Source organism: Gaeumannomyces tritici (genome assembly GCF_000145635.1).
Source record: "Gaeumannomyces tritici R3-111a-1 unplaced genomic scaffold supercont2.1, whole genome shotgun sequence".
NCBI lineage: Eukaryota > Fungi > Ascomycota > Sordariomycetes > Magnaporthales > Magnaporthaceae > Gaeumannomyces > Gaeumannomyces tritici.
In genome coordinates this window covers 4978277-5002737 of record NW_008804545.1, presented here as the reverse complement: position 1 = coordinate 5002737, position 24461 = coordinate 4978277, and the positions used below count along the sequence as shown (strand labels likewise).

Here is a 24461-nt window from a genome sequence, read left to right as displayed (position 1 = left end):
GTCTAATTGGGTGATGGCCGCCTGCTCCTTCTCGAAATCCATTTGGTGATGTAGCAAGATCGAGAAGGCGGATTGATGATCTCATATTCTCCATCATGAGTTCGCCCACAGATCATATGAATCATATTTGCCGGTCAGGCATGGTGACGGAGAATAATCACCTGCCCTCCTTGTCTCAGCAAGCTTCATGCTGGTGGTGGTGGAAGGGAGCTCCATGGAGGTGCGCTTGTTGGAGATCTCGTCGCCGACACATCCACAAGCACTGGAGGCGTGCATTGATGTCCTGCTGGGCTGTGCTTCAGGAGCTGTGAACCCCTGCAGCATGTTGCTGGGGATCCAGCGGCCGCGTGCCTGGTCAGTCGAGCCGCAGGGAGGGAGCGGGAATAAGCCTTGCCAAATCCACCAAACCACCTGAGTCACTCCAAAGTGCACCAGGCTCCCAGCGGGCAATCACTTGATCGCCGTGGCTGACTGGCGGCTCCCTGCCAGCTGCTCCACACGGCGTGTTGGTTCCGCAGTTGACCCCTTGCTAGGTTGCGAGCTTCTCCCAGCCCCAGCCCCAGACTCGGACCTCGACCCAAGCTAGGCTGCCGCCAGGAAGTGCAGCAGCCAACCAAGTAAACCAAGCCGCTCTCCCTCACCCAACCTGGTGGCCTCTGGCAAACACGAAAAAAAAGGGCGCGGCCATAAGGTATCACCAGGCATCCAGGAGCAGAAAACCATCAACGTCCCAGCGACTTGGCTCAAGTTGCTCACCACGTCGTCGTTCCTCGACCCCTGCGCGCTTCACACCTTAAAGCCATGGCTCCGCGCGCCGAGGGCAGCCAATTGAAGCGGACTCGGGTATGTCGTCACCATCACCACCTGCCGGCACTCATTCTAGGCACCAACTCCCATCTGCCATGGCCAAACGCATGAACCCGCTGCGTCTTCTAACTGCCATATTCAAGGGTTCTCCCTCTGCCGACGCCGAGCTCGAGTCGTTCAAGAAGCCACGCCGCTCGGAGCGAATTTCGCACAAGCACGGCGACGCCCCCGAGGGCCAAAAGACGCCCGTTTCACACAAGCAGCATCTACCATCACCCGTCACCCACTCTACTACTGACGACAGCCTTCAGTCCTACAAGGAGGGCACTGTCACGCCGCCCGAGGGCCGCCCGAGCCAGGTCGTGCACCGTTCCCCCGAGGAGACGCTGTCTCTCGCGCAAAATTCGCTGGCCCAGCAGGGCTTCTCGTCGCCACTGAACGACACACAAGCTCTTCCGTCCCAGCTGGTCGATCCCCAGGCCGCACTGTCCGATGAGGTCGAGGATGAAGTGAAGGAGGGTGTCTGGGGCTACATTTTCCCCCTGGACACGAGGTATGGTGGCCGCTGTATAGTTCTGCGGAAGCGCGGCTCGTGTCCTCTTCCCAAGGGCAGCGAGGATGAGCAGAAGGACAAGGACAAGCCGTGCGACAAGGCGAAGAAGGGTAAGGGCATGGGACCCCACAGCAGGGAAGACGACAGCGCCGCATCTAACATGCATGGAAATCTAGGTCTACCCTCCGGCGGATATCTTATCGGCAGGCATCCGGAATGCGGTAAGTTATGAATTCCCTTCGTCCTAGCCCGCGTGGCATTGTCACAATATGGTATATGTACTAACATGGCATTCACAGATATCGTTGTGGACGACCCGATTGTCTCCAACCGGCACTGTTTAATATTCGCAGAGCACAAGGGCAATGACACGGTCGTGGTGCTTGAAGATCTCTCGAGCAATGGCACGTTTGTCAACGAGGCCATCGTCGGGCGCAACCAGCGCAGAGAGCTCCAGGAGCAGGACGAGATTGCTGTCAAGGACAGGGCTCGTTTCATTTTCCGCTACCCCAAGTCACGCTCCACCAGCAAGTTCGCTCAACAGTATACGCTCCTTGGGAAGCTCGGCAAGGGCCATTTTGCCGAGGTTTTCGCCTGTGTTGAGAAGTCATCAGGTCAGCGCTATGCGGTCAAGGTGTTCTCCAAGACCCCCGGCGTGGATGAACGCAGCTCTAAATCCGAGGGGCTGCAGCTCGAAATTGCTGTGCTCATGGGAGTGAGTCACCCGAACGTCCTATGCCTCAAGGACACTTTCAATGAGCCGAAGGCTGTCTACCTGGTTCTCGAGCTAGCCCCCGAGGGAGAGCTGTTCAACTTCATTGTGGAGAAGCAGAAACTCGGTGAATCTGAGTCGCGCAAGCTCTTTTCCCAGCTCTTCCATGGCGTGAAGTATCTGGTAAGTTTGGATCCAAACCCCCTCCCCCGCAGCCATGGCGTGGCTCGCGCTAACTTGGTTTCGGTTTGTAGCATGATCGAGGAATTGTGCATCGGGACATCAAACCCGAAAATATCTTGCTTATGGACCGGGAGCTGCACGTAAAGCTTGCAGACTTTGGTCTCGCAAAAATTATCGGAGAGGAGTCCTTTACAACGACGCTTTGCGGAACGCCGAGCTACGTTGCCCCCGAGATTCTTGCCGACAATCGGCACCGGAGGTACACCAAGGCCGTCGACGTCTGGTCCCTGGGCGTTGTGCTATATATCTGCCTCTGTGGATTCCCGCCCTTCTCGGACGAGTTGACCTCGGACAGCTTCCCGTACAACCTTTCGCAGCAAATCAGGACGGGCCGATTCAACTACCCCTCGCCTTACTGGGACTCGGTTGGCGACCCAGCATGTAGGCTATCCCCCATTCTTATTCAAATCTCGTGATCATTCGCTAAAACTGTCACTCATAGTGCATTTGATCGACAACATGCTTATCGTGGACCCGGAGAAGCGCTATACGGTTGACCAATGTCTCAACCACCCTTGGATGACCCAGAGCGGGCCCTCAGTTCACGATAGCACTGACGGGCTTGTTGGCGGACTCGCCGGGCTTGAGGTCAACCGTCGTGGCATGGTGCGCGAGCGAACCCTCCTCTCCTCAATAAACACCGTCCAAGTCACCAAGGTCCCCGCAAATGGCCGCCACAAGAATCAAGAGACAGTCAAGGTGTTCAAGAAGAACGTCACCGACAAGACGGCAGGTGCTGGACCTTCCAACGGCGGCCCGAGCAGGGAAGCCAGACCGTCCGAGAACCGCGACCCCGGTGTGTTCATGGAAGCTGGCGGCAAGGGTGATGAAGCCCTTTTCGCCCACGACCCGACCAGCAACTACCCGTCAGCAGACATTGGCGAGGAGAAGGCCAAGACCAAGACGGCGCAGGGAAAGGGTAAAGACAAGGCCCGCTAAGCGCGGCCGACAAGAAACCCTCAATTGTCAAATCAATGATCATTGTCATCTCGCTCTAGCCCTTAGCTTTTGTTTGGCGTTGTTGGAACTTCATCAGGGCTTCCTTTTCTTCCTTTTATACTTTGGATCTTTTTTCTTTTTCTTTTTCTGTCGCGATATTTGGGCTAACGTTCTTTCAGAGTGTCTCATACTTTCGAGCGGAGGATGTGGGTTTAGTTTAATCTATGTTTTTTATTGGTTGGTGGTTGCGGTTGGACCCTTCCCTTCAATGTTTGGTTTTTCGCCATCTTCCTCGGGTTTCACCTGCTATTTCTATTCCTCTTTCTTCTCTCAAGCTAAAAAGGAGTCAGTGTACAAATAACTTGTTGTCAGCGTCGCCGAATTTGGCAGAAAGCATGGAGGGTGGGACTTGTGCAAGAGCTCGGATCTGTTCCCTGTGAGGACGGATAATGGGCGTCATTCGGAGCTATACTGGAGGAACACAATTGGGTGATTGATCACCCATCGTACATCTCGTCACGGTGCCGGCGTAGGTAGATGCGAAATATATTTATCCATCCTGGATCTTGAGGCCTTCGAGGGGATATCCTGACGCTGTAACCTAGCCTGGCCCATGTGTACATGGGTTTAATTGCGTCTCTCTCTCTCTCCTCTCTCTCTCTCTCTCTCTCTCTCTCTCTCTCTCTCTCTCTCTCTCTCTCTCTCTCTCTCTCTCTCTCTCTCTCTCTCTCTCTGTGTGTGTGTGTGTGTGTGTCATGGACTCCTTGGACGGATGCCATGCCCACGCAAAATGAACTTCTGCTGCTGTGTTTGGGCTGTCATCACTGGCATCACGTGTCACATAGCCCATGGGCCCTCTCAACCTCCAACCTAGGTGTCCAGGTGGGAAGTAATTAGATGCCTATATGGAGCCCTCGCCATGTCAGACCCTCAACTCGACGACTCACGCCTTGCCCATTTCTGTAGAGTGAGACGCATCCATTGATGTTCTCACCGAGGGCCTGATAAACAGAAACCAAGAACAACTTCTCAGGAGGGAGGCAAGATACGCCCCTTCAATTCGTATCTCGCCAGTGGGGACATGAGCAAGTGTGTAAGATGTCCAGTCGATATTCTCAGGGCGTGATTAAACATGGAGGTGATCAGGATGTACCCGTGCTCCGTGAAGGAAAAGAAGAGGGGTGGAGGAATCCAATCCGAGCCGAACCAAGAATAAGAAGGAAAAGACGAAAAAAAGAACACATAGTCATTTTGAAAATCAAAGCCGAGCCGCCGTCGTGTTGTCCCATTTTTAAACGATAAGAAGAAAGGGATATCCACACGCCCCAAATACTCGTACCAAAAGTCCGCGCGTCCTGCTCTCGGGGCATGGGCGTCTGCAGTCGTACCGTCGTGTCGACCGTTTCTCGCATCAGAGAAAAAAAAAAAAGCGCCTATGCAGAACGCGTCGCAAAGTTGCAGCGGCACACTACCGCCCAAGAAGACCTTGACGTGCCTGAAACCCCAATAAAGCATAAAAACAGAACCGTCGCCCACTGTGTGCGGGTGAACAAGGGCAAGAGCCAGTCAGGGAGGACGAAAGAAATAGAGAAATAAAAGAACAGGGGGCTCATAAGTTGAATAAACCAAAGTAGAAGCAAGCCCCGGGGGGAAATGTAACGGAGAAGTGCAACAAAACATTAAGCGCGCGATGACGCGAGGCTGCGAACGAATACACATGAGAAAATAAATATATAGAAGGGTGCTTGGAGCGCGCTTTACCCTATATCCTTCAGGCCAGAGTTCATTGGCTGGCACCACATTCCAGGCCGTGTCCCTAGAAATATGTTCCATTATGATCATGGACAGCTGGCCGAGAGCGGCCTCCACCGCGGGCGCAAGCCACCACGGCCTAGCCTCCAGAGTTGGCCCAACCCATAGCCCTACCTTTCAGGGATGGGTGATTTCGCAAGGCGACCCCCGGCGCTGACCCGCTTCTGTAGGCGCGCCTCGCGCTCACGTACGAGCTTTTCGGTCGAAGACATGGCGGCCGGCGTCGATCCAGACCCATCTTGGGTCGCGGTTGACGAAAAGGACGACGACGATGACGCGCCGGGCACAACTGCGATACCACCGCCTCCTGAAGATTGGCCAGATGTGGCTGCAGACACGGCTATGGCACGTCCGCGCTTGAGTTCCAGGTAGTTTTGTGCCGCGAGGCTGAGTGGGAAAGCAGGCATGGTGGCCGGGATCTCGGCGCCGTTCTGGATCAGCAGCTCGGCGACAGGGAAGGGAGTCGGCTTCTCTGGTTCGGCTCGCGGCGTCATGGACGGCGAAGGAGAGGGGGGAGCGGGATTAGCAGCAGCCAAAGCCAAGAATATGGCATGCGTGCCGCGGGACTTGTCTGTGACGTTGGGGTTGGCCTTGAGCGCCAGAGCATAAATGATTTGCTGAATCTCGTTCTTTTTGATGGCGGCGAGGAGCGTCTCGTCGGGCGTGCCGTAGCGAGACAGTGTCGTCGAGATGGGCTCCACGAAGGCCCGGTCGGCATACTTGGCCGTGATGAACCTCAGCCGCTGCTCCCTGGTGGCGTGGGCGCCGGGCTTCGCCGAGTGGTCCAGCTTGGCCTCCCATACCATGTTTGCCACGCGGTTGCCAACAAGCATCAGCAGCTCGACGATGTCGGGGGTGAACGAGGTGATGTCGAGCGTCAGGGAACGGATCTTGCTGATGTGCGTGCCGAGCGATCGGTGGATGCCGCTGCACTCGATGCACAGGATGATGCCGAGATTTATAGACACCCACTCCACCTTGGAGCTGGAGCCGCAGTCGGCGCACCAAAGGTTTCCCTGGTCGCTCTCGCGCAGCGCCTGGAGCAGCTTGTCGGGGTTCTCCTCGCCGCTGCCGGCAGAGCCGGTCCTACGCATTGCCGGCACGCTTCCCACCGTAGTACGGCGGGCCGGGATTCCCGAGGCCATCGAGTTGTTGTGTGCGTGGCCATGGCCGACTGAGGGACTCTTGCCTGTGAGGATAGACCCAATATCCCGTCTGAAGCTGGCATTCTGGTCTGCGGGCGCCTGCGATGGCTTGTCTCTCACGCCTCGGCCCTCGACGGCACTCTGTAGGGCGTTGTTGATGGCGTTGATCCAGCTGTTCATATCCTCCTCCGACGTGGCTTGGTATACCCTCTTGAACTGGGGCGTGATGACCTCAAAACAAAATCTCCTCTCTGCATTTCTGGCCTCGCGCACCGACGCCATGCGGAGGTCAATGGGGTCCATATGCAGATCCAGCCTTTGCTTCCAGTTGCTATACTCGGACAGTTTGCCTTGGTCCAGCACAATCCAGAATCTATACAAGAATAACCGTGTTAGCTACGTGAGCATGCATCATAAATATGGGGGAGGGGAGGGAGAAGCGCAAAGGAGTATGATGACGTACTTGTGCCAGCCTTGCTTGTTGAGTGCGGCACGAGGATCGACGTGGCCACCGGGTCGGCTTAGAGACCACAACAGTCCTTCCTTCCTTTGCGTGGCATTCTTCTCTGAGCCTGTCATCTGGCTAGGATCCCTCTCCTCCAGGTCGCGGATGCCCTTGAACTTGTTGGACGGAGCGGGAGGGCTTCCCACACTCACGTTGGCGTGGCCGAGGCTGCCTGGTGATCTGGAGAGGTCGCCGATGACGGTGCTGGCAGAAGAACTACTTGTTGGCATCATGCGCAGCTGCGAGCCTGTGCTGTCCGCCCGTCCGAGCTCGGATTCTGACCCGGAGGGGTTGCCGTTCGAAGGCGTCTGGGCAGTCGTCGACATGGTGGCCGTCAGCGGGGTCTCGGGCTCGGCCGGTGCCCCGTTGCTCTTCTCCAGCACCCGGCGCTTCTCCTCCCTCTCGCGCCTCTGATATTGATACTCCTTATCTGCTACTTGCACCTCATTGGATAAGGCTTCTAGTTGCGGCAACAGGGACTCGATCTTCTTGCTTGTTCTCAAGAAGGACTTGGTCTGAGCGTCGGCAAACTTGGTCAGGTGGGAGAGCACCTCCTGCTCCTTGCGACCACCCGACAGGTCCTGCATGAACGAGGAGTAGTCGAATCGCTTGAGTTCAAAGTTGCGTCGCTTCCCCTGGTATTTGTTGTCGCTTTCGGCAAGCTTCTTAGTCTTGACAGAATCCTGGCGCTGGCCCAAATACTTGCCGACATAGGCGTAGTAGTCCTTGCTTTCCTCTTCAAAGTCGCGCTTCTTGGCCTCGGCCTGCTTGATGTCCAGGGTGTACAGCTTAGTTAGGGGCTCAATGATGATCCGCTGTAGATTCAGGGCGTTTTGCCTCTCGTAGTAGAGGATCTCGCGCGCGATTTTGTCGAAATAATGCTCGATAGCAGGCCGCACAGCATTCGCGTTGGTGATGGAGGCCTCTTTTAGGGAGTCGATCATGCCTATGAAAGCGTCATTGGCCTCGACCTGGGCTGCCTGAGCCTGCTCAGCCTTCTTTATGATTCGCTTCGTCTGCGTGCGCATATTGCCCGTCTTCTGCTCCAACGCCTTGATGGTGGCCCTGAAGACTGGCCCGTCGTCGGTCACGGCCACATCATCGCTAGGCCTGGGGCACGACACGTCGACCTTGACCGGCTCAGCCAGGGTCGACGCTGTAGGGGGCGGGGGCGGCGTATCGCTCACGGGCTCGTGTACCACCACAGTCCGCGGGGAGGACGGCTCGTTGATGTCAACAGCACTGATCCTCGATTCCACCGACTGCGTTGACGCGACTCGAATCTTAGGCGGGGCGTTTAGCAGGAAGTGAGGGACCGGAGAGTTCGGCTGGCTCATATAACCGGCTGAGTCTAGAGCAGATCATGGTTAGCAGCCAAGGTTGCCGCGGCGCAAAAGCCATATAGACAAATGAAGAGAGACGGAACATACTTGTTACCCAGAACGAAAAGCTGGCCAGGGTCACCAGCCGGTGGCCGCGCTGGTCGTACTCGACAAACTGCGGCGCACAGCGCAAGGTCAGCAGGAAACAAGGACAAGTGCGCAGGGAGCGCGACATGCGCGCCGCACTCTGTGCGAGCGCAAGGGTGGGCGACATGACATACACTACACGAGTTTCGCCAGCCTCCGCCTCTATCCTCTGACGCCTTGGGTGGTTTCCATGTCCAGGGCCACTCAAATGTTATCGAGGGGCTGCCGTCGGTGGAGTAGTCCCCAACGAGTTCGACGTTGGCGTTTTTATGTAGGTTAGGGTCGGCGTGGAATTCTCTCGTCACCAGGTTCTCGACCTCTCTGGAGGTTGAGGCATAGACAAAGGTGAGGTTATTGACGTGGGTGTCTGTCGTGGCTGGGCTGGCGATGCCGTCCGCCGCCCCGATGGCCGGGGAGCTCAGCTGGGCGGCCGAGGTCTGAGTCTGCCGTATAATAAAGTTGAAGGTGAAGTGAAGCTCGTCGTCGTTGGAGAGCTTGAGCATGAAATTCGGCCCGGCGGACTGTAGCGTCTCGGTATCCTAGAGGTAGCGCGGGCGTATTAGCAGCCGAGACCCGGGGGAGCTACGAGGAAGGCAGCTGGCAGGTGGGCAGCGCACCAGCACGAATTCGACGGGGGAGTTGTCTCCAAGAGGGCGGGTCGCGCTTAGTCGGCTGGCGGGGAACGCATTGGGAACTATATTGATCGTGGAGCGTTTGCGAGGCGAGGTGACAACGATGGAAGAGATGGATACTGCAGAGGATGCGTCGTGTTTGCGTCAGTGGGAAGCGAATCCCAGGATCGGCAGGCCGTCGCAGGGCCTCGGGCGGGCACGAGCGGGCACTCACATCGATTCTGGTCGCGGAGATACAGCGCGGCGGCCTCGTCGGGCCGGCTCGAGACGTTACCCATGTTGAAGATAGACGGGTGATGGAAGGCTGCGGACGGACTGAGGCGCCGTGACCCCTGGCTACCGAGGCAGACAGGCGAGCAGGCGAGCAAACACCGAAGCGCAAGAGCGCCGGCGAGATGGGGGCGACGGGACCTCAGCAAGGCCGAGGGGGCGGATATGTATGCGATTGCGGGCGGTGGGTGTTTGTGGTTGGCAAGGTTTGGGCGAGGCTGCGGGAGACGGTCGCACACCAGCACAGCAGGCAGGCATTGAGGCGGGCGGGCAGCAGGTGAGGTGTTTGGTCTGGTGTTGGGTCCCTGTTCCTGCGCCCTGGCGTCCGGCGGGGTCGGTACGTCAGGGGTATGTGGTCACCTACCTGCACCAGCCGCTCAGCAGGCAGGCAGGGAGGGTCTCCACAGCACACGACACGAGGGCAGATCATGCAGGCCACCCAACGACATTGATGTTTTCGCACGAGGCAGCCATGCAAGTTGGACACCTTATCGCTGAGTCGCATGAGGGATCTGAGATGGCAAGTCGAAAGCCAGGGATCCCCAAAAAGAGGCCGTGTCAGAGAGAGGAAGGAAAAAGAAAAAGATGGAGAGGCTTCCATGTTTCCGCGCCCACCCACTTGACGTTGGCATTTCTAACAGCCAAGAAATCCATGTCCACCCACCGCTTTACTCAACCGGTACGTGGCTGAACAATGAACGGGTGACAACGACGACGAGGGCAATGTTCGTGTACCTGTTCTGGCTGCATTACATGCAACTGTGGACTTTGGTCGAACACGCATCACCATGTCCGCAGCAACAGTCTCACCAAACAAGCCACAAGCATGATCAAGGCAACAGCGTACTTACCTAGGTACCCATCACTGGAGAATGCACACCGGCGTTTGGGATACATGGCCATTTGGACATCTACGTCCCGGGTTTTCAGGCCTTCCGCCTTGATGGCTATTTCAAATTTCCGCAACCTCGCTGCCCGGCTATTTTTGGTTGTCTTTATAATTTGCTCGGCCATTGGAAGTGGATGTTAGAACTATGGCGCCCTGGCGACGTTGCACGGAGGTTGGAGAAGAGGCCCAGTCGACAGTATGACTCCCGAGAGGTCGCCGTTTACGAGTTCTTCCCCAAACGTAGACTGTCTATTCTTTCCTCACTGGTCGGTAGGGGTCATCATCAAAGCCCGCGACAAAACAAAGAGACAAAATCAAAGGCCAGGCAGGCGTGCGCGGCAAAGCGTCATCTGCCCGACCAACACGAGCAGCCCTGCGCTTCGTGATATTGTTGGTCAACGGTGGAATGCTGGTGCGTGACAAAGGAAGGCAGTGCTTGTCACGGCTTTAGTCATCGGCACAACCTGTCAACCTCCCCCCGGGGTTCTGCGGTTTCCGCAGTTATCCCCCTTTCGCCTCATTAGAAAAAAGATACCAGCGTCTCGCTTCCTCACAATGTCGACGCCAAATGCACCGACACCGTTTGGGGCCCGCTAAACCAATGCGCCGGCGTTTCCGCCGCGGGCCGCCGACTGTGCTGGACCTTGCGGAGCCCGCTGACGTCGGCCGTCTCGGTCATGGACGATTACCTATTCCCTGGCCATAGATTGCTGCACGAGCCTTACTTTCGCGGCAGTTGCCCAACGGCACCGCCATTTCGCATACAGTTTCGCAGGAGTCCATCACAAGTTTCCCGAGGTCCTTTCTCACAGTGATCGAGGAGACGCTAGAAGACTGGCAGAGCCAGTGGTGGACTATTAACCGTCCGTGCCATGAATCTCGGAGAAGACGAGTACTACACCCCAACCGGAGAGGAGAGGATGCTCATCCGTCTGCAACATGTTGATTCGCTGGTCGCCTATGAGGTGGATGAGTTGCGACGGTCTTGGCAAAGGATCGCGGAGCAGAATGCGGGCATGGGGGAGCACCTAGACGAGTCGTAGTGGCAGGGTGATGGGTGTACGGTAGAGTAATACCTGAGGTTTCGGGACACATGACTGTAGCTATCTACACGTGGAACACTCCCCAATCCCTCGATGTCTTGTTCGATGAATTTGGTCCAAGCGGTCTCCAAGTCATAGGACGGCCGACAAGTCTGTCAAGTCTGTTGACAACTCCCCAGCTGTCCCGCATACTAAGCTGCCACCGCCGATGCTATAAAACTGGGTGCCCTCGACTCGCCCGGTTAGCTGGGATAAATGGATGCGGGCAGTCAGTTCGCTTGGTGTAGGGCGGCTCGTCCTCGCCCCTACCATGGGGGCGCGGTAGCTCGAACACTTTCCCAGTGATCTGAGGGACACCCCAGAGACGAACAGCTTTCCCCCTTCTAGGGAGATACTGCTGCATACCGTTCCGACGAGAACCGCCAGCTGCACAACATCGGCCGTACACTCCAACAGCTCCCGGCGCTCCGCGCTCATTCCGCCCCGCACGGCATGCCAAAAGGCCTTTTCTGCCTCAACAAAGCACTCAGGCATGTAGAACTTGCCCTCGTTGAACTCGCCTGCGATGATGTGGATGCGGCCAAAGCCCACACCGAATGGAAGCGGGCGTGAGAGCTCCCAGTCAATGATACTTGTGACTTGACGGTTGCTGTCCACCAGGATGTTCACCTCGTTGATATCGAAGTGGGCAATCCAGAGGGAAGGCTCTTTATTATGTCAAGCTTGTCGAGGAGTCTCTGGATGGCGCTTTTGAAAGGATCGAGCTCGGTGAGCCCCGAGGTAAGGATGGCTTCGAGGTGGGGTCGGATCGTCTTGTCCACCACATCCTCGGATGACAGGCCAGGAAAGCTAGCCAGGTCAAGGGAGCCCTTGGAAAAGACTTGGCCAAGTGACTTACAAATGGAGACCCGACCAGCGTCGCCCTTGCCGGCGACACCGCGCAGCCAGATGCGGCCCGGGATGCGTGTCTCCAGTGGGCGTAGATGCCATGCTCCCTCAACTCGTCATCCTCCAGCACCCCGGCCTTGGGTACGACTTCTCCTGGAGCCTTGCGGGCAGTACGGAAAGAATTGAGGTCGAGCTCCTCGGCGCGAAGCTGCACGGCATACTCGCGGCCGTTCTCAAGGGCTACGAGGGGGGATAGTCTTGCTGGAGGAGCCCTCAATGTCTGGCTTGTCGGCCCGGACGGCCGGGCTATCGAAACGGGCCGAGAGCAGCTTTGTCGCCCTTGTGGCCCGCTTGGAAGGGGTGTTCAGGGACGAGGGAAGATCTCAGTCCCTCATGACCATAACAAATAAGTAGGCTTGTCGGGGACAGGGAGCACTTGAGAGGCGGGCCGCGGCTGAGTGCTCGGCCTTGCTAGACCCGTATCGTAACCTTTGCTATTTTTATAACCTGTATAAGTCATTTAATCAGGTTGGCATCTCCTGCAGCTCAGGTTGCATCCGCGGCGGCTCACGGCTGGAACTCGATTCAGATTTGGGAGCAGAAGGGTTGCGGGGACGAGTATTCAGGTACGTTAGAGAGGAAACTGTGGCAGCTTGGCAGAGACCAATGCGCAATCAATCAACAGATTCCCTCTAGTCTGGCGCCCGGCTATGTGCGTCTCCCGAGCCTGTGGGCGTTAGTGTCAGGGGCTGCCATTTGTCTTTGCCACTGATGTCGGGTGGCAGACAGGGAGCGACCCCCAGTGGGACGTGCGTTTAGCAAAACCCGCAATTTGACCCATTGATCCCATTGATCCCATTTGATTTGATCTGATACAGGCCCAGAGGTCACCCGCGCGAACCCACCAAACACACCACACACATTGACGCCAGACGGCCCTGGTCTGGCCCACCCTGAACCCCCCCGTCGCTCATATGACGTTGCGGGCGAGGCCTGCCCAACGTTCGATTCCCGACAAGCTCAAACCGCTGTATCCTCGCTTCTGGCCACGCTCGCCTCTGCCCAATCTCGCCCTCGCCGCCGACGCCGCATTGGTTTTTGCTGCATTCTTTGTCTGGTGTCCGCTGGTCGACGAGCGCCTCCCGTCGCTGCTCCCCATGCTGAGCAATCCTGCCTGGTCGGCGGCAACCAGACAGCGATCCCCTCCCCCGACCGCCGCTCGCCATTCCCCGCCCGTCCGCAGACATGTCGACGGCGTCTAGGAGCTCGTGGAAGCCCTCGAGGCGCCTGAAAAGCCTCCAGGATGGCGACCGCCGCCTCTCGAGGGCCGCCTCGCGCGCCGCCCAGCACCCCGTCACCGCAGACGAGGCCTACAGCTACGCACTTCGAATAGCCTACCTGAACTACCTCCTGCAGCCCAAAAAGAAGCGCAAGGAATACGTCAAGGTCCAGCGCCCGCAGTCCAGGGTCTACAACTCGAGCGTCGCGGAGCTGATGAAGGAGCTCACGGGCAGCTCCAGCTCCAACGTCAAGCTGCCGCACAGCTTCCGTGCCTCCCTGGAGAAGAGGATGGAGGGTGTGCTCAGGGGCATCGAGAGGATGCCCGGCTTCGGCGACGCTGCCGTAAAGCGCACCTTTGGCGAGGCATACACGGCCTTCACCGCTCAGGACTTTCGCAAGACCATTGACAAGGACCGCAAACTCGAGCCTCTGATCCTCATCTTCTACACCGCCGCGAGCAAGGCCCAGGGCCGCGCAAAGGCTCCCGATGACCACACCTGGAAGGTCTTGGTGGATAGACATCTTGCCCTGTTCGTCAGACTCGTCATAGCCATCCTGCGCGACCACGGCAGCGACAAGGACAAGCCCGAGCTGTTCAATCGCCTGACCACCCTCGAGAAGAAGCTCCTCACCAACGACCAGGACCTGTACCTCGACACGGGCCAGGAGGGGGAGCACAAGTTCGTCGAGGTCGACATCCCCCACACGCACGAAGTCAAGGACATGCCCATGGTGCAGTTTGTCGCTACCATCTTCGGTCGCGATCTGGGTGCCGTCCAGGCCGACATAGACACGAACCTCCCGCTCTGGACCGAGGAGATGGCGCTGAAAGATGTCAAGTCGTACCAGCACCGCCTGAACTCCAACATGAACGGCGCGCTGCGGCGGCAGGATTTTGACGTGGATGAGGGCTACGAGGAGTGGAAGAAGGCCGAGGGACCTCTCCTTTCGCAGGTCATGCTCGAAATTCTCAAGGCAAGGCCTGAGCTCAGTAAGACCTCGACGGCTACACTCGATAGCAAGCCATTGCCCGGTCGGCCCCAGTCTTTCTACAGCGAAGACCAGGCATATGCGGACCTCGGGAGAATGGTCACGAGCCCAGACAGCGTCAACACCTTCAGCTTCGACCAGGCCATGACCCTCGGGTCCGTACCTACCGACGACACATCCAGCATACGAAGTGTCGATGAGCCGCATTACACCTTCATTCCCCCCGAGCCGAGGGCGTACTACAAGAAAGTTGTCCACCAGACAATCCTCCACGACGTCCAGCATCCGAACCAGTCTGCCCCTTGCTTGACAATGTCGGCGCAGTCCGAAGCACTCTTGGCCGAGCTGGCTGTGCACTGGAGGCTGCCACAGTTCAGTCGCCAGATAGCGTTCCTCGAGGTCGTTACACACAAGTTCCTAGAAAAGGACCTGACGATCGAGGAGCTTAGCTCGTCGTTTGACTTTGCTAAGGAGGTGGCGCCCGACACGAAGAAACCGCCACACATACAAGAGTATACCACCCGCCTCATTGATATACCCCGGAGCCGGTGGTCTTTGCCGGACACGTCGGCCTACCAACAAATGCTGCATAAGCTCAACGATGCGCTCCTGCGCGACTTGCTCGAGATCCTCTCCCGCTGTTACGAACCCAAGGCGCCATCGATAGGCGCTGTTCTCGTGTTCTTGATGAATAATGTTCACGGCGACGACGCCTTCTCGCAGCGCCCCGAAGATGCAGAGGAGTACGCCCAGACCCTGACCGGGGAACTTCGCAAAGCAGCAGCCTCGACGTATAGGTCGTATGTGGAGGTGGAGCTACCCGAGATACAAGAGGAATGGGACTTCAGTCATGTTGTCAAGCTGGGGCAATGCGTGGTCGCCATCTGCGATAAGGTCCAGAAGCGATACCGCAAAAACCCCCAGATCCTCGGCGTGTCGCCGTTTGGCGCCCTGGTGGACACGATATTCCCGACGTTCGAGGAGGACGCAAGCGCGATTATTCAGCGCATAATAGAGGTGGCACGGGAGCGAAACGAAGAGGTGCATGTGCAGGACGGGTTCGACCTCTACAAGGAGCTGGTAGAGATTCGCAAGATCCACGTCAGGTCGCTTCCCGGGAAGCCATTTGCCTTCTCCATCGAAGGCCTACTCGACGAGTTCGTGTGGCGATGGATCAAATCGGCCGAGGAGAGAATGCAGGACTTTGTCGAACAGGCAGTCAAACAGGACCAGTTCCAGGTCAGGTCCCACGGCCAGGACGCCAACTCTTCAGACGAGGAGCGTCACAGCGTGTCCATCATTGATATATTCGCCATGTTCAACCAGACGGTCGACCAGGTGTTCCAGCTGGGATGGGACGACGACGTTCACCACGCCCGATTCATGACGGCCCTGTCTAGGGGATTTGCGGCCGGCATCGGGCGGTACTGTGAGCTCGTCGAGCAGAAATTTTCCCGGGAGATGGATCGGCAGACGGCACAAGAGGCGGCAGCGGCGAGTAAAACTACACAGGAGCGGTTTATGCAATATGCAAAGGATGCTCTCAGCGCAAAGGAGAAGGTTGAGCCCTTCCAGTTCTATCCAGAGGTCAGTCGTAGCCCAGTCCCAATTTGCCCCCCAATACTTTCTCATGGCGGGAGTAAAGATACGCACATGGTGTTTCCTCTCAAGACATCTCGGCTAAATGTAGATCTTCGGCTCTCGTCTTGCTTTCTTGACAGTCTTTTGTCAAGTTGAACAACATCGAGTATGCCATGCAGGCTCTCGACAAGCTCGAAAAAATGGTGAACGCAGACGGGTGCGCCGACGTGCTGCAGAAGGCGGATGGACCGGTGCAGCATTTCCAGAAGTCGGCCAAGTACGTCTTCACCGTCAAGATAGTCGAGGCCGAGGACCTCAAAGCGTGCGACCCCAACGGAACTAGTGATCCGTACGTCGTGCTGTGTGACGAGTACCAGAAACGGCTCGCAAAGACTCGAATTGTGATGAGGAACCTCAACCCTCGCTGGGACGAGTCAGTCGATATCGACGTGCAGGGGCCACTCAACCTCATTGCTACCATTTGGGACTATGACACCTTTGGCGACCACGACTTTGTCGGCCGTACCTCGCTCAAGCTGGACCCAAAGCATTTTGCCGACTACCTGCCACGTGAGTTCTGGCTCGACCTAGACACCCAAGGAAGGCTGCTCATCCGGGTCAGCATGGAGGGCGAGAGGGACGACATCCAGTTCTATTTTGGCAAGGCCTTTCGGCATCTGAAACGAACCGAGAGGGACATGGTTCGCAAGGTGACGGACAAGGTAGGGTTTTGCGGTCCCCTTTTCTCGTTCCTTCGTTCTCGCGCCCAAATGTCGACTAACTTGAAAACGCCACGCACTCATAGCTTGTTACGCACATCAACGCTTCTCTCTCGTACGATACTCTGAAGAGCCTCCTCAACCGTGGCATCGCTTCGTCGGTTGCGTCTCTGTGGCAAAAGCGGGCGCCCAGGGTGCCGCAGACAACACAGGAGGATGTCGAGAACGCTTTGAAGCCGCTATTCAGTTATTTCGACGAAAACTTCTTCATTATGAAGCAGACCCTGACGAGTGCCACCATGATGGCAGTCATGGCGCGCCTTTGGAAGGAGGTCTTGATGGCGATTGAGAGCATACTCGTGCCGCCACTCTCGGACAAGCCTTCAAGCCAGAAGCCGCTCACCCAAGTCGAAATGGACTTGGTTTTCAAGTGGCTTCAGATGCTGTTCGATTTCTTCAACGCCAAGGACGACGAGGGCCAGGCTCAAGGCGTACCGGCCGAAATCCTCAAGTCGCCTAAGTGGCACGAGCTGGCTTCCCTCAACTTCTTTTACGTCGAGGACACGGACAACCTGATACGGACGTCGGAGCGGATGGTGGCGGCGACGGCGCAACGGCAGCAGCAGCAGATGCAGGCGGCACAGGCGTCGAATCGGCTGTCGGCGCCAGCATCTCTAGGACCATCACTGAGCGCGGCGTCGGCCGGACCTTCGTTTGCAAGCATGGGGACGATACGGCGGGGCAAGAGCATCATGATGAGCCGGAACTTGGGCACGATGCGGCGGGCTAAGGAGGAGAAGCGCAAGGAGGCGCAGGCAGATCCGTCGGACGATATGATACTGCGCATCCTGCGCATGCGCCCCGAGGCGGCCGGCTACCTGAAGGAGAGGCACCGGCAAAAGGAGCGCATGGCGGCTCACCAGGCGGCAGCCATGATCGTTCGCCAGAGCGTCCATCAAGGGTGGAGCGGCGCCGGTCCCGCGTTCGGGGGTGCACAGTACGCTAGGAACAACCTCCCCAGACGATAGGCACACAAGCTCGGGCCAGGGTACACCCGCCAGCGGAGAGGCCCGGCCGCGCGGTCATGTGGGCGAGGGACAGCCATACAGACCTTTTCAAATCCTCGGAGTGCGCGAGACTTGTGTGCCAAAGGCGCCAGCCACCTCGTATGGCCCAGTGGAATGACCTCAGATCTCTCCTGCTGGGACAACACGACTAGTCCCGTCGCACCCGCTCTGGCAGCATGTCGATACGGGCATTGGAGATGATGATTTGCTGGCCCAAGGCAAAATGAAGCCATGACAGAGGCGCCAAACGGGGCAAAATGGGGACTGCGGTTGGAAGCAGGTAACAAGGTTGGACAGGATCGATATCCTTATCTGCATGTTCTTTATATTTCCACCCCTGACAAGAGCTGGAATAAACCACGAGATCGCACCGCTTCAGGTGCAGGTTGGCGGATCACACAGCGATCGAGGGTCCTTCATTACACCAGCGTTTGAAAATGGCCTGCCATATTGTTTTTCGGTAATGGCGATGCGATCCATACCTAGCTTATATGTCTATTTTGAAAAGGATTGGTCGAGAGGAGATGATCCGTCATGTTAGAGCTCGAGACGATCTCAACGCTTCAACGAGCCATCATGCACATTGGCTAACTCGTAGCTTGCAACTGCCAAGTGGAGACTGTGTTACTGCGGTGATTTGACTAGATTCGAGAGGAAAGGAACACGATGAGGAGGGAAAAAAGGAGGAAGCCGGGGAGGGAAAGCACCACCATCCCATCCATCCATCCATCCATCCATCCATCCAGCCAGCCAGCCGATGCCACGACATTTTCATTCCATCCACTCTTTCAACCTTTCAACCACCGCGCCAACCTGTCATGGCTACAACCAGAAGCCAAATCAAAGGCTGTTCGTCCAAATACACCCCGAATGCTGATGCCAGCCATGTTTTTGATAAGGAGCTCCACAACCTTGTCATGGCCTTTCTCAGAAGCCACGTGAAGGGCTGTCCGTTTACTTTTATTCTCTGTGTTGACATCGGCCCGATCAGGCAGATTTCCTCCAATGTGTTTGCTCCCTTCATGCCTCCTCCATCCATTTGAGTGCGGTTAGGTGCCCTGCTCCGATCTCATGGCAATCAGCCAATCAAACCCCCCATTTCAGAGTGTGTTGCTAGTCCTATCACCGCTTTTAGAGGCCAGGCACCTAACCACACTTGAGGGAATACCCTCATGATGTCTCATCCGCACCACACCAAGGTATCCAGTCCAACCAACGAGGATACAAGTCGGAGATTTGTATCTTTTCGCCCTTCTGATCCGCCCGGTAGTTCACAGGTTGCGAAATGCTGCTTTTCATCGTATCAGAATGCCAAACAGGTAGCACAATAAAAAGTGACCTGTGACATAGTCACTGGACGATGAAAGGTGTATGTAACATGCGGTGGGTGTGGTGCCTGTGGGATGCAGGAAGGGTACGCGACCCGGAAGAGCCTCGCCAGGGCTTTAAAAGAACCTCCCCCAGTCGTTTTTCAGCTTAAATAACCAAGGACAATTCCGCACCGATATCATCCCGGCCACAGCGTAAAGCGAAGACATGGATTCTCTATGCACCATCTGCAGGCAAATCAACTTCGAGGCACTGCGGAACCCGCTGCTGTCGGGCCTGCCCGCCCTGCAGTAGAGCCGCGCGGACACGAGCCGGCACCCGTTCAAGCCCAGGCGAGACGACGCTCACGTCTCCACGGCGCTCGGTTCGTTCTACGAGATCCTTCGGCGGGCCCCTTCCTGCCGGCTCTGCCGCCTCATCGGCGACGCCATATCGAATGCAAGGCTCCAGCGGCCTGACGAGCTCAATACCAGAGAATACGAGCTCTGTCGGGCGGAAACGTCCTTCTACGGCGTATAAAACGACCCGAGCGGCAATATCTACTTCGTCCGCCGACTGTCCATCCTCGTCATGGCCGATGACTCGTCCACCCAAGACGATTCTCAGCGGAGCCTGTGCTTTGCCCTCCAGGCGTGCGACGTTGGCGCTGCAGGTATCCGGGCAAATGAGCATTTTGCGGACCCTCGACCCGGGATCGACAGAATGGTCTTCGGAGGCCGTCGCCGACCCCTGCAGCTGGACATGCGGTGGGTTCGCCGCTGGATCGACATCTACGAGCAGGACCACGGACACAAGTGCGAGGAGGCCGATGTCGACCAGCGCGGTGACCGTTTCCCCCTGATTCGCTTCGTCGATGTTAAGAAGAAATGCATCGTGACCTTAAAGGATATCCATATCCCCGACTACCGGTACATGGCCCTCAGCTACGTCTGGGGCGGGCCTCAGGAGTTGAGACTCATAACCCTCAATAAGGATAGGCTGGCAAAGCCGGGATCCTTAGTGGACGGGGAATATGGAAAGTTGCCTCAGACGATCAAGGATGCGATAGTGCTAACCGACGCACTGGCGATTGATTATCTCTGGATCGACGCGCTGTGCATCCTTCAAGATGGTGACTCTGACAAGGGGGTTCAGATTGCCGCCATGGCCCAGATTATGGCTTTTTCTTCATCACCGTCGTGGCTGCATCTTCTCCGAACGTTTACGGCGGCCTTCCTGGTCTCCATCCGAGAACCCGCTTTGAAGAGCAACGCGAAGTGGTCGTCATTCCGCCAGCCAAGCATCGGGACAAGGGCGGGGCAACAGGCGCTGGGCTGTCCCTCATGACGACGAGCTTCGCTACTGGATGACGTACCAGAAGCTAGTGGCCACCTACACCCGCAGGACGTTTAGTTACAGGGGGGAAGTCTTCGACGCCTTCCGTGCCGTCCTGCAGGGTTTGTCGGATCTTGGAAGAGGGGAGACGTTCACTTGGGGCCTGCCACGCTCCCATTTCGAGTAGAGCTTGTTGTGGGGTTCTTTCGCGGCCCAGGAGCGATCGAAAGAGCTCTCGACGCTGCCCATGACGTCCTTGCAGGTCAGGGTTCCTTTTCCAAGCTAATCGTGGATGGGGTGGATTGGGGAGACCTCCATCTCTGTGGGATATGACCGGTTCGACGAATATTTGGGGTAAGTCAAACTGGCTATATAACGCGTCGTTTGCCCTTCACTTTCTGACTTATGACAATCTAGCGAGATCCCCGAAGTCCTCTGTTTCGAACATAACCATTCCCCTCTCCAAATCGAGCGCGTTAGGGAGTTGTCAATGGCATACGAGGGGAGGATCCGAGCATTGCCCACATGGAAACGCTTCCAGGACCAGCCCGTAACCCCCGACGACCTTGCAAGAGATCATCCACGACTTATAAAAGCACATCTCAAAACGGTTCCGGAAACGCAAGTTACCTTCTTCTGGACTAGCTCGGCGTTCTTCACCGTGGTAGTCGAAAGCGATGCCAAGGCAACACGTCGAGCCAAAATTAAAAGTTCGGACGGAAGCATTGCAGGCTCAATGGAAATCGCAACCGCGACGCCGAAAAGCGAGTATAAACGCGAGTTCATTGTCTTGGCAAGCCGAAGAAATCAGTTTTCGGAACCTGTACTGCGAGTCTTGCTGATCGAGTGGGGTAACGATGGCGCTGCATACCGCATCGACGACGCCGAAATCTCGGAAGCGGCATGGCTAAGGGAACCCTATGCCCGGAAGTTGATCCCGCTTAGATAGCCAATCCGGAGGATCCGTGTTACAAACAGGCCTTTGCTCCTAAGGTAGGGCATCTAAGGAATACTAAGCAGTAATACGTAATTGGGTTAATTTGGGTAAGTTTACCGGGGATTTTGGGTGCAGGTTTAAATGCTTGCTCCAAGGGATACTTGGAAGCTAACTTAAATTGACTGATGCCAGTGCATTTATCAAGAACTATCGAGGACAGTGGGAAGCCCTACTTTCTTATACTTTTCCCTATACAACCAACCCCGCGAAAGGTTTGGAAAGGTTTCCAACGTGTCAATGCCCGCTTGAATTGATAGCAAGTGTAGAGGTGTTTCAAGGCTAATGTTGGAAGTGTGCCCGCATAGGCAGGGGTCCGTAGTAATTTGGGTGCGAGGCAAGGAAATAAGAAATAAAAAAAAGAGGAGACAAATCTGAAAGGGTGGCGCACATCACAATACACAGTAGATGGAACACCAGTGCTTCCGCACGACTACACTTCGGGCCCAAGAACGACAAGAGAGACATACACAGTAATAAAGGTTCGTAGACCCACGCATGCTATCTGGCAACCCGATCCATATGTCCGAGGGGGGTGATGGCTCCCATGTTGAGGATATGAGGGGACGTATGCACAGCAAGGGGGCCGACAAGCCTTGACCCGAGTCATGAGCCGAAGCTCGGAGTCTAGACGAAATGCCGGCCGCTGTCGGGCCTACGGCCCCGTGACCTTCCTCCCTCTCCCTCCTGGTGCTTCGGAGGTCTTTGGCTAAAGGGTCAGTATCGCAGGGGTTGGTTATATATGCATTGGACACCTCACCTGCGCCTGGATGCCGCCGCTGCTGTCGCACCGCCTTTTTCATCGTCGGCTGGCTACCAGCGTGGGCCTGAAGACGGCCATTGTCAGAGCAAACGCAGCACCGGCACCAGCTCCAGCTCTCAAGCTCCCGCCCGCCAACACCACCACCAGGAGGGGCCTGGCCAATAAGGCTGGCGCACCAGGAGAGGTGGCGTCACAGGCCCAGAAAACCCCACCTGCCCAAACAGCTGCAGCCCCTCCTCCGGCAAACATGAGCCCAGGCTGTGGCGGTTCCTGTCCTCACCTAGCATCGGGAAAAACCTGCCCAAACCCCTCGTTGCCGCCGTCGTCGAGCTGCAACATCGTCTTTGGCCTCAGGAACAACAACCGCTGCGAGACGCCCGCCACCATATTCACCCAACGCACCGAGCAGATTGCTGGGCATCTTGCCCCCGCCGCAGTCATGTCGTCGCCCTCGCCCTACACCGTCCGCAAGGTCGGCGCCCCCAACACGCTCGAGCACCGCGTCTACGTCGAGAAGGAGGGCGTGCCGCTCTCGCCATTCCATGACATCCCCCTGTTCGCCAACCAGGAGCAGACCGTCCTGAACATGGTCGTCGAGATCCCCCGCTGGACCAACGCCAAGCTCGAGGTGCGCTCGCCGCCTACCATCAGATACCCTTGACCCAAGACGAGCACGTTTGTTTGATTGCTAACCATCTCGCACACTTCCCATCCCTCTGCAGATCTCCAAGGACGAGCTCCTCAACCCCATCAAGCAAGACATCAAGAAGGGCAAGCTTCGATATGTCCGCAATTGCTTCCCCCACAAGGGCTATCTGTGGAACTACGGCGCCTTCCCCCAGACCTGGGAGGACCCCAATGCCATCCACCCCGAGACCAAGGCCAAGGGTGACAACGACCCGCTCGACGTCTGCGAGATCGGCGAGCTGGTCGGCTACACCGGCCAGGTCAAGCAGGTCAAGGTCCTCGGAGTCATGGCGCTGCTTGACGAGGAGGAGACGGACTGGAAGGTCATCGTCATCGACGTTAACGACCCTCTGGCTAGCAAGCTCAATGACGTCGAGGACGTCGAGCGCCACCTGCCTGGCCTCCTGCGTGCCACCAACGAGTGGTTCCGTATCTACAAGATCCCTGATGGCAAGCCTGAGAACCAGTTTGCCTTCACGGGCGAGTGCAAGAACAAGAAGTCAGTTGCTCTCTCGTCCAGCAATCCGTTTGCCATATTGTTTTTCGGGCTAATGCTAATCCCAATTGCCTATCCAGGTACGCCATGGACGTCATCCGCGAGTGCTCCGAGGCCTGGGAGAGGCTCATCACGGGCAAGACCCAGCCTGGCAACATCTCGACCACCAACTTGGCCATTAGCCACTCGCCCAGCGTCATCCCGGCCGACAGGCTGCCTCCCATGCCTGCCAACCAGAACCTGCCCCCGGAGAAGATCGATGCCTCCATCGACAAGTGGTTCTTCATCAGCGGCGCCTCTGCCTAAGTGGGCTACGGATTGTCGCCCTGTTACTCCGAGGAGTTGATCATGTCGATTTCTTGAGGCGCAAACGTCTAGGTCGTGAAGATAGAGCAACCAGAACCCAAAGGAAATAAAGAAAAGCACTATGGATGATTGCTTGTTGGCTTGGGCTCTTTCAAGACTGTCAGGTTCATCTCATCTCATGTCTGCGTCCCGTTTGTCATTGTGGCGTGGGTATCATACGTGGCTACTGTACAAGGCCGTGAAAACCCTCAAAGCTCATGCCGCGTTTTGTTGCATGGGTGATACGTTGCTGCTTTGCACAGCTGACCAGCCTCTCCAAGGTTGCTCGTGCGGCAAAGTGTTGATATATCTGTCTCATCACAAGACGCCCAGACTTGAAAGTGGCCTCACGGCGGTCCCGCTTCCCTTCACAAAACCCTTAATCACTTAGGTCGGCCTGCTTCTGCAGTACTCTGCAATGCCTGTCGATTTCTTCGAGGATTCCCTTTATGCCGAGCTTTTCGCTTTCGAGGTTCATCTCCTTGCCGTCCTCTGTAGTGTGAAGTCTTAGTTAGGAAAAGGGAGGCTACTCAAAGACGATGAGCCCACCCGTGTTGTAGGCTCGTGCGGAAACCTACTGAACTTGACCTGCAGCAATGGCGGCTCTGTCGAGGTCTTGGGCAGCAGAGTGGTGGTGATGTTCATGCCCGAGGCGCGGGCGTCGGGCGGGAGGTATGCCAGAAACAGCCGCGCCGGCCTCGCGCTGGGCGAGAACGGGTTGAACTTTGTCCTGACCTCTGTGACGAAGCGGTTCATCGTGGGCGTGGGTCTGGGTTGAGAGGACGAGGGGAACTTGGGCGTCTCGGTTGGCTTTGCCGACCCCCCCCTGCTGCTTGCGATGGGCTGTAGAAATTCCAAGAGTGCGTGGGGGAGCTTGATGGTCGTGCACGAGCCACACCGGATTGACAGTGCTACCCCACCAGCCACTTTGGCCTCGCCACAGGGGCGTGTGTCTTTGAGGAGAGAGGTGCCTGGCTTGGGCTGCCCA

At 56.9% G+C, this 24461-nt stretch overlaps 7 protein-coding genes across 7 annotated transcripts; 4 read left to right on the top strand and 3 right to left on the bottom strand.

The window, feature by feature from the left end:
* Window positions 1–546: 546 nt before the first annotated feature.
* Window positions 547–3836, top strand: GGTG_01579 (CAMK protein kinase). The gene is made up of 6 exons (XM_009219346.1): window positions 547–843; window positions 951–1470; window positions 1537–1581; window positions 1660–2255; window positions 2327–2696; window positions 2758–3836. Exons 1-6 carry the CDS (start codon window positions 802–804, stop codon window positions 3252–3254), a joined length of 2070 nt encoding a protein of 689 aa, XP_009217610.1. The 5' UTR covers window positions 547–801; the 3' UTR covers window positions 3255–3836.
* Window positions 3837–5176: 1340 nt separating this feature from the next.
* On the bottom strand, window positions 5177–9095 carry GGTG_01578 (ARF GTPase activator; the record flags this gene model as incomplete). Its single annotated transcript, XM_009219345.1, has 6 exons — window positions 5177–6584; window positions 6675–8067; window positions 8147–8213; window positions 8320–8724; window positions 8803–8936; window positions 9032–9095. 6 exons carry the CDS (start codon window positions 9093–9095, stop codon window positions 5177–5179), a joined length of 3471 nt encoding a protein of 1156 aa, XP_009217609.1.
* A 1738-nt stretch (window positions 9096–10833) lies between these two features.
* On the bottom strand, window positions 10834–12766 carry GGTG_01577 (hypothetical protein; the record flags this gene model as incomplete). Its single annotated transcript, XM_009219344.1, has 5 exons — window positions 10834–11004; window positions 11212–11265; window positions 11425–11724; window positions 11918–12213; window positions 12745–12766. The coding sequence occupies 5 exons, from the start codon at window positions 12764–12766 to the stop codon at window positions 10834–10836; spliced, it is 843 nt and encodes a 280-aa protein (XP_009217608.1).
* Window positions 12767–12827: 61 nt separating this feature from the next.
* GGTG_01576 (hypothetical protein) lies at window positions 12828–18287 on the top strand. The gene is made up of 3 exons (XM_009219343.1): window positions 12828–15765; window positions 15900–16481; window positions 16565–18287. Exons 1-3 carry the CDS (start codon window positions 13153–13155, stop codon window positions 17504–17506), a joined length of 4137 nt encoding a protein of 1378 aa, XP_009217607.1. The 5' UTR covers window positions 12828–13152; the 3' UTR covers window positions 17507–18287.
* A 619-nt stretch (window positions 18288–18906) lies between these two features.
* On the top strand, window positions 18907–21137 carry GGTG_01575 (hypothetical protein; the record flags this gene model as incomplete). The annotated part of the gene is made up of 3 exons (XM_009219342.1): window positions 18907–20133; window positions 20180–20371; window positions 20606–21137. Exons 1-3 carry the CDS (start codon window positions 19445–19447, stop codon window positions 21135–21137), a joined length of 1413 nt encoding a protein of 470 aa, XP_009217606.1. The 5' UTR covers window positions 18907–19444.
* Window positions 21138–22143: 1006 nt separating this feature from the next.
* Window positions 22144–23591, top strand: GGTG_01574 (inorganic pyrophosphatase). Its single transcript, XM_009219341.1, has 3 exons — window positions 22144–22573; window positions 22668–23131; window positions 23209–23591. Exons 1-3 carry the CDS (start codon window positions 22193–22195, stop codon window positions 23432–23434), a joined length of 1071 nt encoding a protein of 356 aa, XP_009217605.1. The 5' UTR covers window positions 22144–22192; the 3' UTR covers window positions 23435–23591.
* On the bottom strand, window positions 23472–24300 carry GGTG_01573 (mitochondrial ribosomal protein L44). The gene is made up of 2 exons (XM_009219340.1): window positions 24052–24300; window positions 23472–23965 (listed from the first exon to the last, which is right to left on the bottom strand). Exons 1-2 carry the CDS (start codon window positions 24227–24229, stop codon window positions 23853–23855), a joined length of 291 nt encoding a protein of 96 aa, XP_009217604.1. The 5' UTR covers window positions 24230–24300; the 3' UTR covers window positions 23472–23852.
* Window positions 24301–24461: the final 161 nt, after the last annotated feature.

Bases quoted from the DNA above. Each gene is read 5' to 3' on its own strand.
- GGTG_01574 (XM_009219341.1), top strand. From the start codon at position 22,193: ATGAGCCCAGGCTGTGGCGGTTCCTGTCCTCACCTAGCATCGGGAAAA. The intron at 22,574-22,667 runs GTGCGCTCGCCG...ATCCCTCTGCAG, and splicing joins GGACCAACGCCAAGCTCGAG to ATCTCCAAGGACGAGCTCCT. The intron at 23,132-23,208 runs GTCAGTTGCTCT...TTGCCTATCCAG, and splicing joins GGCGAGTGCAAGAACAAGAA to GTACGCCATGGACGTCATCC.
- GGTG_01579 (XM_009219346.1), top strand. From the start codon at position 802: ATGGCTCCGCGCGCCGAGGGCAGCCAATTGAAGCGGACTCGG. The intron at 1,582-1,659 runs GTAAGTTATGAA...TGGCATTCACAG, and splicing joins CGGCAGGCATCCGGAATGCG to ATATCGTTGTGGACGACCCG. The intron at 2,697-2,757 runs GTAGGCTATCCC...TGTCACTCATAG, and splicing joins CTCGGTTGGCGACCCAGCAT to TGCATTTGATCGACAACATG.
- GGTG_01576 (XM_009219343.1), top strand. From the start codon at position 13,153: ATGTCGACGGCGTCTAGGAGCTCGTGGAAGCCCTCGAGGCGCCTGAAA. The intron at 15,766-15,899 runs GTCAGTCGTAGC...CTTTCTTGACAG, and splicing joins CCTTCCAGTTCTATCCAGAG to TCTTTTGTCAAGTTGAACAA. The intron at 16,482-16,564 runs GTAGGGTTTTGC...ACGCACTCATAG, and splicing joins TTCGCAAGGTGACGGACAAG to CTTGTTACGCACATCAACGC.
- GGTG_01573 (XM_009219340.1), bottom strand. From the start codon at position 24,229: ATGAACCGCTTCGTCACAGAGGTCAGGACAAAGTTCAACCCGTTCTCG. The intron at 23,966-24,051 runs GTAGGTTTCCGC...TTCACACTACAG, and splicing joins ATTGCTGCAGGTCAAGTTCA to AGGACGGCAAGGAGATGAAC.